Source organism: Pygocentrus nattereri, chromosome 15, assembly GCF_015220715.1.
Source record: "Pygocentrus nattereri isolate fPygNat1 chromosome 15, fPygNat1.pri, whole genome shotgun sequence".
In the NCBI taxonomy this organism is placed as follows: Eukaryota; Metazoa; Chordata; class Actinopteri; order Characiformes; family Serrasalmidae; genus Pygocentrus; species Pygocentrus nattereri.
The window spans coordinates 33057691-33076279 of NC_051225.1; the positions used below are offsets into that span (position 1 = coordinate 33057691).

Here is an 18589-nt window from a genome sequence, read left to right on the forward strand (position 1 = left end):
ACTCGTTATACAAACTTCAACAGGGTTAATATATCTCAGTTTAGGCCCTTCCCCTTCTGTATGTGTACAAACACAAGGTCAACTAGGTAAAGCAAGATAAGAACATTGTGAAATAAGAGCAGATTTGTGCTCAAGTTGTGAATCATCGAGTCTCGTACGCTCTGTACAACTTGACCAGCACAATTTACAGTAATGAAAAAAAGATATTTACTTTATTTAATGATGAATCCTTGGCATAGGAAAAAAAAAACATCATGACGTCAAACAAATTTAAGAGGAATTCCACAGATTTTTAAAAATCTACTCCAGGGTGTCGCTAGAGATATGATTAGGGGGCTAAGCCTTTACTTAGGCCAGGGGTACCAAACTCAACCACTAAAAGGGCCGAATTATAAAATCTCAACAAACCCATGGGCCACCCCTAAGAACAACTATGTTTTTATTTAATTTTTAATCAAAGTTGTGCTGTAACCCGAACTGGCCACTGTTTATTCAAAATAATTAATGTGTTTGATGATAACTGTGTAGAACTGTGTAGAACTGAAGGGTGTACCCACTTTCCAATAGATGATTGTTGGGGCATTAGAGTCAGAGCACATTACCTTGCAGTGCATGCTGGGGATTGTAGCGCAGTGCACTGCGAAGCTAATATTAATAGAAAATGAAAATACATTTGCGGGGCAGATAGGATTGTGTCGCAGGCCTTATTTGGCCTGAGGGCCTTGGGTTTGACACATCATGCTTAAATGTCAGTTCTTCATTAATAGTGGCTATTTGATCAAGTTGGCTCACAGATGATCTGCATACACACAGATCCTTTACGACCTAAATACTATAATCTGTCTGCTGAGATCACAGATCAAACAAAGGAATTAAGCAATGTAATGTTATCTTTTCTCTCTTAGATAAGTAGATCATTGTTGTGGTAACATGCTGTGCCAATTCTCCCATAGGACTCCCAGAGTCCTGACAAACCAAGGTCGCAGAAAAATGCTATCTGAGTTAACAAACATGACATGTTTATGACAGATGACATTTCTCTGAATAAGCCTTTACAAATGTTTATGTAGGTTTATTTTGACTGTCATAATAAGCTTAGGTAGGTGCTATGTAGCTTTATAGGCACAGTCCTACAGTAAAGTGTACTTAAAAGAAAGTAATGTGCATTAAAGCAAAACCAAAGGAGCATTTTTTGAGCAATGCTGAGAAAACACCACTAAATTGTCCCGAGATGGAAATATTCTACAGCGTCCCAATTTACTGCCATCATGACTCAGAGCATGAATCCCTCTGGCCTATCAGAGAACATCCTGAATATCTCTTAGTTATTACACATAGGAATCATGTATCAATGTCATATTTAGAACCATACATCTCCCGTTTTGTTTTTTTTATTTTTCTACCTCATTTTCACAGAGCAGCTTTTTGAAAATGTCATGATGAATGGACCAATAGAAATGCTTCAGATTGACTTGGAATAAAACCTCAAAATATCATACATTTATTTCATAATTTACCTTTCCTTACCTGAAGTCCACTTAGGATGTTTGATATTAAAGTAAACAACCATTTTCTATCCTGTCTTTATTCCTTAAACAGGCTGTTTTTGAGCAGTGTGTTCTCCTCCAAGCATGCTGAGCTGTCCAGTGATCTTGCGTCTGAGATGAAGCACGTTAGCCTTCACCATCCCAGCACGGTAGCATCATGTGATAGGACGGTTACTTATTGTCATTTCATTTTATTAAATGCGAAACACCTCATGGACCTGTTTTGTAACTAAGTACTCAACTAACTAAATGACTGACTGACAATAACCAACTAAGGAACCATCTAACTACCCACTTAACTAATTAACTAAGTAACTAATTAGCAAACTAACCATCCATCCATCATTGTTGACCGCTAGTCCAGACAGAGAGCAGTTGGGAGAGCAGTTGGGAGAGCAGAGAATCCCAGATGACCCTGTCCTCCGCAACTTCCTCCAGCTCATTCCCGGGGACCCCAAGCCGCTCCCAGGCCAACTTGGAGACATAATCCCTTCAGCGGGTCCTAGGACGACCCCGGGGTCTTGTCCCAGTAGGCCGTGCCTGGAACACCCCCACCAGGAGGCGTCCAGGGGGCACCCGGATCAGATGCCTGAACCACCTCAGCTGGCTCCTCTCAATGCGGAGGAGTAGCGGCTCTACTCTGAGCTCCTCCCAGATGACCGAGCTCCTCAGTCTATCGCATAGCGTGTAGCCTGCCACCCGACAAAGAAAGCTAATTTCCGCCGCTTGTATTCGCGATCACGTTCTTTCGGTCATGACCCACAGCTCATAACCATAGGTGAGGGTTGGGATGTAGATCGACCGGTAAACAGAGAGCTTTGCCTTTTGGCTCAACTCCCTCTTCACCACTACAGTCCGATACAGTGACCGCATTACTGCTGCCGCCTGTCCCAGCCTATGGCCGATCTCACGATCCCTCTTCCCGTCACTCGTGAACAAGACCCCAAGATACTTAAACTCCTCCACCTGGGGCAAGTCCTTTCCCCTTACCTGGAGTGGGCATGCCATCCTTTTCCGGGCCAAGACCATGGACCATGGAGGTGCTGATCCACATACCAACCGCTTCACACTCAGCTGCAAACCGCTCCAGTGAGCGCTGGAGGCATCCGTGTGATTCCGCCAAAAGAACATCATCTGCAAATAGCAGAGACATCACCCTCCGGCCTCCACACATAATGCCCTCCTGTCCCCGGCTACACCCTGACACTCCATGAATATCACGAACAAGAGTGGAGACAGAGCACAACCCTGGCAGAGTCCAACGCTAACACTGAAAGAGTCTGACTTAATGCCGAGTATACAGACACAGCTCTCACTACTTGAGTACAGAGATTGGATAGCAAAGGTGTAGTAGCCCCGGCACAGGCTTATACACAGGCTTATACACAGTCATAAGTCTTCTCCAAGTCCACAAAACACTTGTAGACTGGGTTGGCAAACTCCCATGTCCCCTTAACAATCTGTGAGAGGGTGAAAAGATGATCCATTGTTCCACGGCCAGGACGGAATCCACATTCCAACAAACTAACCAGATAACTAATGAACCAAGTAACCAGTTATCCAGTTAAGTAAATAACTAACCAGCTAGTTAACTAGGTAAATAGCCAGCTAACTAATTAACCAAGTAATCAACTAAGTAACTAAGCAACCAATTAATTAACTAGCTAACAATAAAACAACTAACCAGCCAATTAACAAAGTATCCAGCTAATTAACTAAGTAACCAACTAACTAACCAGCCAAGTAATTAAGTCACCAAGTCACAAACTAATCAGCTAACTAATTCACCAATAAGCAACAAACAAAGCAACCAACTAACTAACTAATGGGGTAAAAGTAACTAACTACTGAGGTAACCAACTAAGCGACAAAGGATGCAACTAAATAGCCAACTAAGTTACTAACTAAATAATCATCTAAATAACTGACAAAGTAATTAAGTAACCAACTAATTCACTGACTTGTGTTTAGCAGACTGAATATTGTCCACAAGGGGCCGCTTTAGTACTGACTTTAGTGCTTTAGTTATGGTGCATCGCATCAAGGTTAGGTAAGTAAAGTTTACAGCTACAGATGGTGGTTTTATATATTAAAATAAGAGTTTTAATAAGGTGGGTATAAACATGCACAGGGTTCATAGTATTCCTTTTTTTTCCTCAAGGTCACTCATTCTCACTAGAACGTCTGAAACTATTTCAGTTTCTTACTGAATTCATTTGAAGGTGTGATATAAATCATTATAATCATTTACACACAGAGACGGCATCTTTCTGCAGCCTGGGTTCAGGCCATTTGACTTGATGAAAGCGGTCAATGAAGCATCTTTAATGAAGTAAATGAGATTTACTGTGAATCAGTTAATGAGATGAGCACTGCACTCTGAGCTTTTCCTCATGGAGACCATAACTTTTTGGGGGAAAAACACTGTACTATATTATGACATATAGAGCAAAAGAACATAAGAAAAAAGGTGCTCATCTCATTTCATATGCGCATAACTGAGCATCAGGTTTACAAGGTGCCTGAATCCCTCTTGGTCATTTCTGGAATTACTGCCATTGTCGCCCTCTGGTGGCACAAACAAATAATTGCAGAAATAGTGCCACAGAGTCATGCCATGTGCAGCTATACACACAAATCAGCCTCCTTTTTTCTACATTCACCATCCATTTCACCAGCTCCACTTCCCATATAGGAGCACTTTGTAGTTCTCCAACTACAGACTGTAGTCCATCTCTGCATTTTTGTTAGCCCCCCTTTCACCATGTTCTTCAAAGGTCAGGACCCCCACAGGACCACTACAGAGCAGGTATTATTTGAGTGAAGGGTTATTCTCAGCACTCCAATGACACTGAAGTAGCTGTGTTAGTGTGTATTGTGTTGGTACGAGTGGATCAGACACAACGGTGCTTCCGGAGTTTTTGAACACTTCAGTGTCACTGCTGGACTGAGAATGATCCACCACCCAAATAATACCTCTGAGTGGTCTTGTGGGGGGGTTGACGTTTGAAGAACAGGCGAAAAGGGGCTAACTAAGTACACAGAGTAACAGATGGACTACAGTCTGTAAGGACTACAAAGCGCTCCTGTAGGAGTAAGGGGAGCTGATAAAATGGAAAATGAGAGCAGAAAAAGGAGGTGGTTTCAATGTTAATCTTTAAGAATGTATTTGATCTTCAACAGGATTAAAACAATAAAGAACACGTGCTGTGTTTTAGTCCACACCAATGTGAAATACAACATTCTCTTTTATTATTGTATTATATTGATAAATGTCTTCCATCTGAAAAAAAGAAAATACAACATGAAAAAGAATAAACTATAATATCAATAATAAAGTATGTACAAGAGAATTAACATATTTCTCCAATCTGTTTGCTCTTCTGTACTCTCTACACAACCATGGGTCAGAAACCCCATGTCGATTCTTTACAGGAAGGAAATAAAACCCATAGCTTAAACAGTTACACAGAAACCCTGTATGTCTGTAGTGATGGCATGCAAACGCAAAGCCACTCTTGGTCAAGGTGTATTGATGGTGTTTATAACTCTGTAAAACCCAACACCATAAAAATATTCATACTAATCAATGGCTCATATACACAGTCATGGAGTGCTGGACTGAAATCATCAGACACTTCACTCGAGACATGACCGAGGCTGGAAATCATGCTAATTTCGTCTGGTGACCGAAGATCACTCTGTCAAAATGATGCTGCTTTTTATAGACTAAAGTGTCCAGAGCTCCCATTGTGGGCCTATTAGTTAAAGGAATTCTACAGTGTTTTTCAACCTGATTGAAATCTCTACTGTGGGATTAATTACCACAAACAATATTTTAATCCTTTTCTCTGTACTCAGAAAAGAACAGAAACTTGTTTACTTGAATCTCGTTTATAATTGAAGTCAATGGGCAGCTGCTTGAGCTTTAGCATCTGCCCATTGGCTTCTATACACTTTTCTCTTCTTTTACTAAGTACAAGTCTATTATTATTGTTGTCAGTAGGAACTGACTCTATGCTACATATGCAGCAGACAGATATTAAGGTCGAATAATGCTTAAGCTTTCCTTTAACATAGTCAGTAACTACCAAAGTGCAGCAGGAATTTAGCATGTGACAGAATTAGTGTTGATTTAGGATCTAAGCCTTTCGATCCTGCTGACAATCACTGCACCCGGCGGCTCAGTCACTTGGTAAATGTGAATCCAGGGCTACGCGCAGCTCTCCTTTCATTTTAAGCCTTTTTAGGTCAGCTAATCAGTTCCCATCTCTGACCAGCAGGGGGCACTACACAACCTCATGAATCAAGGACAACTCAGACATCTGACAAAGAACTCTGCTTCATTAGTTTGGCATGCAGAAAACTATAAATGTGCCTGGCTTTTTTGTGAGATGCTTGCGTCAGCAGAATTTCTCCCCAATAGCACAAGGGGAGCTCCACCAATCTTTTCAAAATTTCTGCATAATTAAAAGATCAGTCAGAATTATTCACAGTGGTGATGATGGGAAAGCCCACCTCTAAAGGCTACCACACAAAGTTATTACATAAATTGGCTATGAATAGACTGCCTGATTTCTGAGAAAGTTTTATGATAATTTTGTGATAAAGTTTTTGCCTAAAGTGTCCTGTTAATCTGTTTAATATATTCATGATGGTTGTTACAAGGCAAAATATTTTTTTTTCTACATTAATTTACCATCAGCAGCATTACATATAATAACTCGGAAGACACATGCAGCTGTATTTGTGTTGTAGACATGCTTGACCCCTGGTTCCTGTCACCACCACTGTAAAGACATCTGAGTTAGTTTCTCTAAAACGAAATTTTTCGTTTTAGAGAATTTCACATCAAACCCTTCTGATGACTTTGTTCACATCTCAAGCACTTAATTATGCAGACACTGATTTATTTTTGTCAGTATTAAGGTATGACAGTGGTTCCAAGCCCAAAGCTCGTTTGTGTCTGCTAATCTGAGGACCTAAGTAAGGCGAGTTAAGTCAGGGAAAACAGAAACGTGTACATCATTGGGTTCCTCTGCGCTATTTGGGACTTTAAACAGCAGAAGCGGCTGATCTACTACGACTGAAACATCACTTCACCACAGCTGCTAAAAGGTCTGGTTTAAACAAATTAGTTTCACCTTTGTTTGTTTTGAATTAGATTTTTATTTACAGTAGGTTTAGACATGATTCTGTGGAAGCCCGTTTCTGCCACTGGAATAAAATAATACAGCCATTCAGTCAAGTCATAATTGAGCTTTCCATAATTATGACTTGGCATCTTACGATTATGACTTAGCATGTCATAATTATGAGTTCCTATGTCATAATGAGATGATGTCGAAAGCATAACTTAGTATGTCATAATTCCGACTTACTTTCTCATAATTACGACCTAGTATCCAACATTAATGATATTCAATCTAACATGTCTTCCTCATAATTATGACTTACTTCCACAATTATTGCTTACGCTCTCAAAATAATGACTTACTACATCATAATTATAATCATGCCTAATTTTCTCATAAACATGATTTACTTTCTCATAATTATGAAAAATTGCAAGGGTCATGAAACTGCATATAAACGCAGATATATTTTTGGTCATCGGAGTGTTCCACATGATACTTAAAGTCCACAGTAAAAGTTGCTCAGATCATTTTTATCCTTTAGCAGAAATTTGTGTAGAAATTGTCTGCACAAGTTCCTCACACGGCAAAAGAATGGAGCAGCAGACCATTTGCCAAAACATCAGTGTTGTCCCGTTCAGACTGTTCTCTACTTAAAGCACGCATCACTGAGTAACAATGGTTAGCTTTTCGCAGTTTAATATACACTGTATACTGTATTCATAAATAGATTGTTTGTAAATACTTAAACTATACATACTGAATTTCTCTTTTCTAAAATCAAATACGCACCAAGATAGAACAAAAGGATAAACACATTTACCAGTATATCGCACACATACATCACTTTCTCCAGCCATTTCTGCCAATCCAATTTTACTAAATTATTCCCCATTTGGTTAAGTAGCAAAAATTCACCTTAAATTCCATTAACTCAACATTTAATGACCTGAAAATAAAGAAACCACACACACACACACACACACACACACACACACACACACACACACACACATACATACACATAAACACGCGCTCCATTTGCTTTGTAGTGCTCAATTAAAAAGGCATGTAGAATTCTTGATAAGACTGGCAAATCTTCCACCATTCAGTAAAGAGAATATTACAGGCACCCCCAGAGAAACACTCCTACATATTTCAAGTAATCACAGACAGAAAAGAAAAATCCTTAAAAAATATCGTCTTGCATCAAATCCGGGTTACGATCCATTTGCAACCTATGTCACCAAACATACAGTAAGGAAATTAAAATAAACTAGTATTTGCTCCAAACAATTATATATAAAATACATATCCAAACATACAGAAGGTGTAACCAACCAGCCCACCAGGTAGGTTGAAGCAGGAGTGTAGCTGTATGTGCAAAAAGGTTGAGAAAGTTTGCATTGATTCAGAGAGGGAGAGTTTTGTTCTCTGGCTTCCATCATTCTTTACTTTAGCTTTACCGTAAACGTAAGACCAACCAGCACTAACCTGTACAGACTGCAGGTCCTTCCTTAAAGACAAAGTTCTTAATAAGCATCCATTTGACGAAAACAAAAAAGGCGTACATAAATAATCAAAAAACTCAATAAAATCATCCCTTAAAACCATAAAAAGCTATCGCTGCAATTTTAGTACAACTTGTCCAAAGTTTGTTTGAACACACAGTGGGGGAGGTCAAGATGACCTCTGCTCGTGCATTAGCTGTCCACTGTGTCAGAATCCAAAACACAATAAGCATCATTCATACGACTGGATCTAAATCTAGGCAAATTTAATCACATGACAACAGATTTCATTGGACTTCACCACTTCTCTAAGTTTGTCGGAACATTACAATGTTGGCATTACACAATAGTGATGGTGTCTCAGGTACTTCATATACAAAAAACCCCCAGTAGCAACCCAAAAAACAGCAAAAAAAATGATTATACTGTAGCTGTTGCATAAACATACAGTTCTACTGGATCATTTGGTCGTCCTCCTCAGAAAAGAGGGCGGGTTTAGTACTGAGGACTATTTTTTTTTCTAAAACTATAAAAGCTTAGATATCACAACCTAATGCTTCGAAGAAATACTGTATAGAATCCTATCTGGGGGTTTACTAGCTAAAGTTAAAGGTGCTTAAGAAATTAGAGGAAAAACGCAGTACAATAAAAAAACAAATCATTCGTATTTAGATGTAAAGCCACAGAGAAAATTTGGTAATGGTTCCATCAATAAATAAGTTACTTTAATGTCATTCTATGTACAACTCTAGCCCTGGTTGAACTTTAACTGAACTATGGATTATGACTATTGAACATTGTGTATAAAAATATATCCAACTATACCTCAGAGAAACTATTTTAAATGTGTGTTCTGAAGAGCGTACTGACTGAAAATGGGGCAAAGAAATATTTTTTGATGACTAAATTTAGAGACATTTAGCTTGGGTATTTTAAGTATCCAGCAAGCAGACTGCATGGTTCCAAATCCAGTATGGAAATGTCTGGGAATAACTATCAAAACTCAACACTGCCGCACAACAAATCGATTGGTATTTGTTTAGTACGCTATACAACAGGGCCCTGTGCATAAATAAATGCGATAAACTGGGGAGAACTCCATCTAATCCGAACCCAACCGAGATCTACAAGTTACCGCTGTTTACAGAGATTTGGAAGCAAAGGCACATCATCATTGAACTGAGGGAACATAAGAGAGGCTATCTGGACTGGGAACTGAAGTGCGGCACTCTTCCATCATGTCGGCTCTCTCACGATCTCTCATTTCAAAAAGGTGAAGAAGAAGAAGAAAAAAAAGGGAAAAGAAGTGTGGGAAGCGCGCAACTTCCTGTGAGGCTGACAAACAAGGAGTAGCTCAAAGGACCACCCCCTGGTGGTGGAGTTTGGTGTTTTTTTTCCTCCATCATCCTGCACTGTAGAGTTCTGTCCACATCACACACCCAGGCCTGCCCGGATGACGGTTTACGCATTTCAGCCAGGGGTTCATGAGTAAAAACGGCTGGAGTGAAGTCTGTGCCTTTCATTTCTTCTTGCCACCCACCATCTTCCCAAAATTCCAATCCAGACCGCCTTGTCCAGCTTGCATATCACCAAAGGAACCCTCAGCTCTATCTAAAAGGCACCTCCTGCCCATCCTTTTAGGATCTGTGGTCAGGCCTCAGACCCCCACTGGTCCATGGAAGGAACAGAGGTCAGAGGTCATACGAAGACTTTGGCAAGGGCGTCGGCACCGGCGCTGCCGATGTAGCACTTGGTGGGGTGGAACGCCACGTCGTTGATGGACTCATCAAACTTCTTCCGGTGAGCTGTGAACTCCTGAATGCACGTCTTGCTCTCCATGTTCCACAGGCGGATGGAGCAGTCATGACCTGAGACGGAGTGAGAGATTTTCAGTTAGAGAACTGAGACCTTATGATATGAAAGACACAAAATTATTATGAAGATTCATGATTAAACTCCATCTACACATTAGAAAAGGCATTAGGCAGTGAATACTTACTACCAGACATCAGATAGAGCCCATTGGGGTCCACTGCTAGACTAGTCACAGCATCCAGGTGGGCCACCATGGAGTGAATCAGTTTGCCTGAAGACAGTAGGAGTTTTTACATGAGCTTAAAAAACAGAACTTAACTGGCTTCAGTCTGCTATGATTGGGCTGGTGACAGGGCTGGTGTTACCTGTGTTGTTGTCGAAGAAGCGAATGTGGCGATCCTCCTGTGCTGTGATGGTGATTGGCAGTGTTGGGTGACTTAGCACTTTATTAATCTGATGAGGAGCATCTGAGAAGAAAAAAGGTGGAGTGGGATAATACCAGGTAAATGAAGTCTGTAGTTGAGTGAAAGTAGAAGTACATATACTTGGTTAAAAAAAGTAATACTCCAACAAAAGTAGACTTTTCCTATTTGAGTTAAACTGAATATAGCACTGTTTAGTTGGTCGATTAATAATTAGGTGACTTAGAGAAAAAAAAAAAAAATTCTTAAATGAGAACAGCCCTAAATTATACACACCCATTTTACTTAATGACTGTTAAGGACATCTTTTATTTTTATGGCTGCTGCTTAAACCATTTTCTGCTGTTACCCTATTCCTTTTCAATCTGTACAACAAGGTCTTCACAATGGGGCACTAAAAGAACTCAAATAACGTCTGTATGTCCTTGTTACACTGTGTATGTATTTGGACTGCATTTTTTATTTTCTGTGGCCAGAATAAATTCCTTGTATGTGAAAATGTACTTGGCTAATAAACAATTTACTGATCTCTTCAGGGTGTTTAGTGAGGATACATCAGGTGGCTGTAATGTACCTGGCTCCCCTGCAGTCTGGGACTCCAGCTCCAGCACCAGCTGCCGCGTCTCCATGTTAAAGATGCCCATCCTGCCATTGCTGAAGGCGGTGACCATATGAGCTGGCTCACTGCACACCAAGTCCACAGAAGAGGGGATACCCAAATCTACAAAACACACACGCGCACACACACACACACACACACACACACACACACACACACACACACACACACACACACACACACACACACACACACACACACACACACACCCCAGAGTGAGAGAAAGACCCACTAGACTACAGCTCTGAAGCATTTAGACGTTGTGAAATAATAATCAATAAACAGGCAGGTTAACAAGGCGAAATAATCAAGCTGTTAAGTCACATTATAATACTCATACAACATGAAGCTTCTGGTGCAACCTGTCTTAGAAGTAGTGTCTAAATAAATGAGGCCTGCCACATGTGTTTTAGAGTACAGAAAAGCTTTAAATGATGATCAAAAAGCCACCATCACCACAAGTACCATCACTATATCCGCTTAGAGTTTGGTCAATCATGACATGATTTATGTTGATCTAATGAAGCATGGCGTGACCTTGTAATGAGTATATATGTCTGGGGTTAAACATTTGGTGCTTGAATCCAGCAAAATCAGCCACAGATAACCCAAGCCTCCTTCTTAACCCAGCCTCCAAAAGTCCTCTAGTTTAATGCTCTTTCAATATTTAAAGTAACTAATAACGTAAGCAAGCTACTGAAACATTATCATTGGCCTATCAAATTGTTTTTCAAGAGGTAATGTTTAACTGCATGTCATGTTCTAATGTGAGTTTTTTGAAGGGTATTTTCAAGGATGTTTACTTATAATACATCCATGAGCTAATGACATCGGAAGCTTGTCCACACAGTTGATAAGTGCATCATCGCCCCCTTATTTTGAGCTCTGCTTTCACAATGCCTTGTTCATAAATTTCATTCATACTCAGTTTGTTCTCATTCAGATAATAATAAATTAATTTCAACCCACATTTAGCCCAAAATTTCTCATGAAATCATCTCTGGCCTCACATACTAACAGCTTTGCAGTTAGAGCAAGGCTCTAACTCTTCACTTTGTCATTACCTTTATTCTCGTTAAAGACAGCAAGAGCAGGTGAAGTGTCTGCAGCATTCCACAGCCGCACTGTCCCATCTGCCGAGCACGACAGCAGCCGATGGTGAGCGGAACTGTACACTAAACCCCACACGGCATCGGTGTGACCACACAGCGCCCCCCTCAGCACAGAGGGCTCTATTACAGAAAGAGGGTGATGTAAGTGGACCAAGTTTAGGTTTAACATATTCACACAGTCAGTGAGTGAATCTTACAAGTCAGCATACCATAGGAGTCATAGGGGTCAATGTTGGGATTTGGAGTGTTCCAGCTTTGAATGGTTGCATCCACTCCCCCACTAAAGCACTGTTCTCCATTACTGCTCATTACCACACACAGAACTGCACCCCTAAACAGGATAAGGGAGTGTAAACAGCAATAAACAACAAATGCATCATTCCATGAAAGTGTTTGTGGACAAAGGAAAGGTATTAAAGCATTAATGCCTTATGTTTTATCATTCTGTGACACTTGGGATTTTACCAAATAACTTCTCAAAGGTCTGTTTAGTGTGATTCTGTGCAGAGTTGACTAAAGATGACAGTATACTTCAAGCAACAAAAACAAAATTAAAATCAAACACACTGTCGTAAGTACACTTGTGTTTGTAAGAACAATGTGGTGATTAGGACCAATTACAGTCAGGGGAGGCCTCAGAACAAATGACCTATCGACTAGAAACAATCACAGTCTGGTTAGCGGAGGATCTAAACAAACACTGTGGTGGTCCAAATCCCCAAATCTCACATAATGAAGCAAGGTAGTATTAGGTCTACTACTGGCTCATGTGAGGTAGCATTTTTTTCATTTAGAATAGCAAAAGTGATGTTCAAATGGTTTTTTATTCAAGTCTATATTCAGTGCTGACTCACCTATGAGCTCTGAATGTGTAAATGGGCTCCACATCAAGAGCAGCACACCTTGGGGGAAAAAGAAAAAAGACAGAAAAAATATACAACTGGTCATTTGTACCCATCGTGCCAATTAACTCAATACAATTCCAGGGGGCTAGTGCTGCTTTAGACCATGAGCAGTTCAGCAATAAATCAAATTTATCCAAGTTTCCCCTTATTGCTAATGTAGCTGTTTAGCCCAGACATGCCTGGTGTTCATAATTTGCTGCTACTACTGGTTTTTCTATGTGTCTTCTGTCCATTTGTATAGATTACAGTATATTATACTGTGTCAGAAACCAAACAGGCAAGTCTGGGGGATTAATACCACAAATCTTTTTGTGGCAAGTGTTTAACAATTTAGCCTTGAAGTTTGTAAGGTACTAATCGACGGTATATTAGCTTTGACCTATTGCTTTAAGATCTAGCTTCAGTGTAAAAGGAGCTCATACTTCTTGGTCGGGGCAGTCTTCTGCAGGTTCCACATCTTCAGTGTGTGATCCTCTGAGGCTGTGACCAGCACCGGCTCTACTGGGTGGAATGCCAGACTGCGGATGGAGTCAAAATGGCTCCTCAGAGTAAACTTTGGATTCCATGTCTTCCTCAGAGCATCTTTGTTATTCGTGATCTGAAAGAAGACATGAATGTGGCTTAGTAAAAGGAAATGCAAATTCATGTACACATTTAAAAAGGAAGGAAAGATCCATTTATTGAATGATGCATTTTACAGTAAATACCATAAGTAGAAATGGCACCGTTCTATCTGGTTAATGACTTGGCTTGATTATGTGTGCACAGAAAGAGCAAACAACTGCAAAAGCCACCCTGATTAAAGCCCTGCCTGTGTATTGACATTTAGGCAGCCTGTTTTAGCCTGTTTTATTTCTGTATTTTATCTATACAGACTGTTACGAATTGTTAGAACAATACTGAACTTGTTAGTTTTAGTTTGATGAATAATAAATCTGAATATCTTTAAGCCTTATAATGATGACTTATTTGGTATGTACAAATGGAAGAAAAATGCAGTTTGAACATTATGGGCCAAATTCATAAAATACACTGAGAGATTTACAGTGTCATTAGCAATATGGCTGCACATAGTATTATGGCTCATTATAAACGAGGAAACCTGATTTGCTTTGCAGTTTGCGTGACAACCGCACTTTTCCCTCATTTGCATGTGCTATTAGCAACAGGACCCTGCTTTGCAAAAAAAAATTCCACCTAAACTAGCCAAAAGGTAAATATCATTGTTAAGAATGTAGAATGAAAGATGTTTATGTTGCAAAATTTCTTTAGACACGCATGCAATTAAACCAATTATGCTAGTACACCAACTTAGTTGACATACAAGGTACATAGGATCATCAAAATCCTGGAAAAGTAACAGAAATTTGGTTTTCCAGGCCTGAAAAATTCATGGAATTTCCTGGATTTATCCCCCATATGGTCTGTCATCTCATCACATTTAACAGGCAAAAAGAACTCCAGACTAATGTATCTGCACATAGACTAGCTTTACTAACGTGTTGTTAATATGAATCTCTGCTAGTCCAGCCATGTGAAAGATGTTTTGATGCTGAAACACTGGAGAAGATTTAAGAAGTCAAATAAGAGAGGAAAAAAAACACTGGTCCTGCTTTTCACACCCAAGACCTGTGGGAACAGCTTCTTCACAGTGAGTCAAGCTAGGTGGCTTGGAGGGGCATGTGTTATGTGTTATGATAAAATGCTAATCCCCACTTTACAAATGTAACCGATTGACGTATTTGCACATGAGAATATGTGATGAACGAGGAGTTAAAACCAAATATATAGGATCTGAAATAATGGAACATTATAGTATCAAGCAAAATGACACGCATATTAAAACTACATTTAGATAAATTGGGTCTTTATTCCTCTTGTAATAACAGCTTATATGTTAAATTACTGCTGGGCAGTTATTGAAAAAATTCAGTGTCATGGTATTTTCAGACATGAAAATGTGGTATGAGGTAAATTAACTAACGTTTCCAAATAAGCAAATGGGTTAAACTTAAGTCATCAAAGACTGCATACCATGTGTAAGGTGCACAAAATTAAATGGACCATATCTATCAAATACATCACTAAACACATCACTAAATAGGAAATGGTATGTCAGTAACACAGTATCCTGACATAAATGATATACTGTACAGCACTATACAAAATTTTTGTCATAGAAATGTTGTGGAAAAGTCATGGAATTCCACTGGAGTAAGCAATATATTTAAATGTCAATTTTAGATCTCTTGTATTGATCATTGCATACTAGAGCTGTCGGAATAGAGGAAGCTTGAGAAGGATTTCAGAGCAAATTAATACAGTATTCAATGCTGAGCATTTCAAACATGTCTCGTTTCTCACCAGTCCCTCGACTGAAGTTCTGGTTGTATTATTTACCTTTGTTTTTGTTATTGTTGCTGCTACTTTATCACTGCTCTGATTTACAGGTTTTCTTTGCCGTACTGTGTTCATTTTGGGACCCAAAAAGGTGCTTAGCATTCATCATTAATGTGCATTTGCTCATTAACATGTCAATTTAGTCTTTTATAAATATATAAAAATACTACAGCCGTAAGGAAAGACTGGCCTGCTGCTCACTGCCACAGTGTGCATATTTTTCTGTGGCATAGCACTGCTGCCTCTGAGATTTATGAATTTGGCACAGTATATGTATTTATGTACTGAATCTTGCACTCTGATTTGGTTTAACTAAAAAGAAATTGCATTAAAGATGACAAATAATAAAGCTATATGGAGCTCTATGGATCTTAAAAAGAATTTTTGTTATATTGGGAGAGCTGTTGTACTTACGTCATAGGCCAGGCTCTCGGCTTCATTGGCGACAGTGAGACCAGCCAGCTCTCCCAAACCAAGCTCATTCTCCAGAGCTTCATCTGCTCCCATTATAAACGACTTGCCAGACGACGGGGGGAACGTAAGAGCTTCCACTGGAACAAACATGCAGATATAAACATGCATGCACAGACAATGTCTGGAGCTAAGGACAACTGATCAGGAATATACAAATAACAAGTGCTTACGTATGTGTGAGTTATAGCTTGAAATATCTGTCCAAGCCCAACAGTTCAGGGTTGGGTTTGCTGAGGTCATCTTTTCTCAAATATCCCGAGTGAGGTTCAGATTTCATGTTTGGGTTTCTCAAAGCCTGTCTCCCACTTAAGGTTTTCTCTCTACTTTAATCTTCCTATGGTTATGATGTCTACAAACAGGAGAATAATACCTTCATCAGCGCGGCCCAGATCATGCTCATTGAGCCGGGGGAGGCTGGGTCTTGCAGGGGGTGCCACCGGGGGCTGCATGGAGGGAAGGTCCTCAGCATCTCTCAGATTAGCCAACATGTCCTGCAGCTTAGACCTGTTTGGCCCTGCAGAGAGAGAGAGAGAGAGAGAGAGAGAGAGCGCGAGAGAGAGCGCGAGAGAGAGAGCGAGAGAGAGAGAGAGAGAGAGAGAGAGAGAGAGAGAGAGAGAGAGCGCAAGAGAGAGAGAGCGCAAGAGAGAGAGAGAGAGAGAGAGAGAGAGAGAGAGCGCGAGAGAGAGAGAGAGAGATGGAAGGAGGGTAATAAGGTAGTGAGAGATATGAGGAGGTGGAAAAACAGTCTAAATACAGTCTACTAAATTAATTCTTTCTGCTTTTTTATGAAAAGTGAGATGAAGGCACTGCAAACAAAACAGAAATATTTAGAGAAATTATAACAGGAGGAGTGAGAGTGTGAAGAGTGAGAGACCTTCTGTAAGAGGTGAGGTCTGCAGCATTTTCTTTGCTTGAGGATCAGAGTTCTAGTTATTATATGGCCACGGGTCGAAGCGATCATGACCTCTACAAAAGCTCCAACTCCTCTTACAAAGAGGGACATGACAGTAAGGCTGGCTTTACATGGTGATACATCCATGAAACTTCAGTTGCTTGAAACGTACATGAAACTACACTGCCCTAGAGTTGCATGATGTAGTCCTGCAACTCATTTGAAACTCAGCAACAACAGTTGGTACTTCATGGGACAAGTTTAATAAAGCATCTTTTTTAAAAACTGATGAACAACAAAATTAAACAGAAGATGGTTTATTTGACAACTGAAGATCCTGATTCCTGATTCACAGGTAGCTTTTCTTAGCTTTTTTGGTTAGATTCCTGAATCATGACAACTAAATAGTGGAGTAACAAATGTGTCGCAAGTGACTGTTTTTAAATTGCTTCTGTCAAGTTGCAATGCAGCAGCTCACAGCATTATATAAAACCAGCTGCATGAAAGTTTCACTGTATAGAACCAGCCTAGGACAACGGGAACATGATAAAAAAAAAAAAACAGAAGCATTAGGCACAGTCATGAAGTAAAAGTAAAACAAAACAAAGAGAAATTAAGTTCAAAGAAGTAGAAACCAAAGGAAAGATGATGCTGTCATACATCGGTGCAGCAGAGGATCCTATAGATAGAAAAAAGTAAAAAAATGATAGGGACAAAATGAAAGGAAAGAAAAAACAAAAGAGGGGTAAAGGGGGAGCAGGTGCGAGGCTTGCTTATTCAGAGCATGGCTGATTTAACGGAGAGCTGAACAGACATGAGTGAGAACAAACGCATGAGACTGGAAAGGAGAGAGGGAGGCAGAGATGACAGCACAGTGGAGAATACAGATGGATAAAGGAAATGGCCTTCACAAAGAAATCCCATTAGCATGGTCCTGTCTCTCACACAAACATACACACACAGAGGGGGCTAGGAGCAAAATGAAGGTGTCACCAACACAAAGACACAGGAAGGGAAGAAGAGAGCTGAATGGAGCAGTGGCTGCCTTTTTTACTTTTTCTTTTTTTTTTTTTTTATTTTAATTTAAGACTTTTTCAGAACGATGCCTTTTCAGAGACAAAGAAGCGAAAGCCTGGCCCAACTTACTCTTCACCCCCTTTTTGCCCTTGCGTTCCTTCCTGTACTGCTCCTTGAGTTTAGAGATGAGGCCCTGGTCCACGTCCCAGGCCTCAGACATGGGGCTCTGCTCCTCCTTGTCTACACGGGGGGAGGAGGAAGACACCGTTCAGTCCCAGAGCATAAACTCCGGCTTAAGGCCCCAATTCCCAGAGCCTTCTTTTCAGTAGTTCAAAGCAACGCTTGAGCCCAAATTCAGATCTACACAGTTTCTTCCCTTATTGCCAACGCTGTTGATCAGTTACGACATGTTTGGTGACATCTGCCTCAAACCCTGTGGAGTTTTTAAGTAATCTCAAATAGGCTTGCTTATGGTTTCTGACGCTATACTGCATACTGTTGCAACAATATGATACCGTATACACCACTCAGACATAGCATTATGACCCCCTCCTTGTTTCTACATTCACTGTCCATTTGATCAGCTCCACTTATTATATAGGTGCGCTTTGTAGTTCTACAATTAGACTGTAGTCCATCTGTTTTTTTTGCAAACTCTGTTAGCCCCCTTGCATACTGACAGCAACAATATGCAATGTATATACATCAAAAACGGCATACAACACTTCACTGGTAGTGGT

The 18589-nt window shown here is 40.1% G+C and overlaps 1 protein-coding gene across 2 annotated transcripts in view; it reads right to left on the reverse strand.

Moving 5' to 3' along the window:
- Window positions 1-7485: 7485 nt before the first annotated feature.
- The window catches only part of strn (striatin, calmodulin binding protein), a 64157-nt gene continuing 53053 nt past the window's right edge, over window positions 7486-18589 (reverse strand). Inside the window, exons 8-18 of one of the 2 annotated variants that reach the window (XM_017702438.2) lie at window positions 17979-18089; window positions 16311-16454; window positions 15881-16017; window positions 13489-13664; window positions 13016-13063; window positions 12371-12492; window positions 12114-12281; window positions 11005-11151; window positions 10374-10475; window positions 10193-10279; window positions 7486-10061 (exon numbers count right to left, since the gene is read on the reverse strand). In XM_017702438.2, the coding sequence (XP_017557927.1) occupies window positions 9892-10061; window positions 10193-10279; window positions 10374-10475; window positions 11005-11151; window positions 12114-12281; window positions 12371-12492; window positions 13016-13063; window positions 13489-13664; window positions 15881-16017; window positions 16311-16454; window positions 17979-18089 (1412 nt within the window). In that variant the 3' untranslated portion in view covers window positions 7486-9891. The remainder of the gene's footprint in view (window positions 10062-10192; window positions 10280-10373; window positions 10476-11004; window positions 11152-12113; window positions 12282-12370; window positions 12493-13015; window positions 13064-13488; window positions 13665-15880; window positions 16018-16310; window positions 16455-17978; window positions 18090-18589) is intronic. The other variant, XM_017702439.2, reaches the window with a different exon arrangement.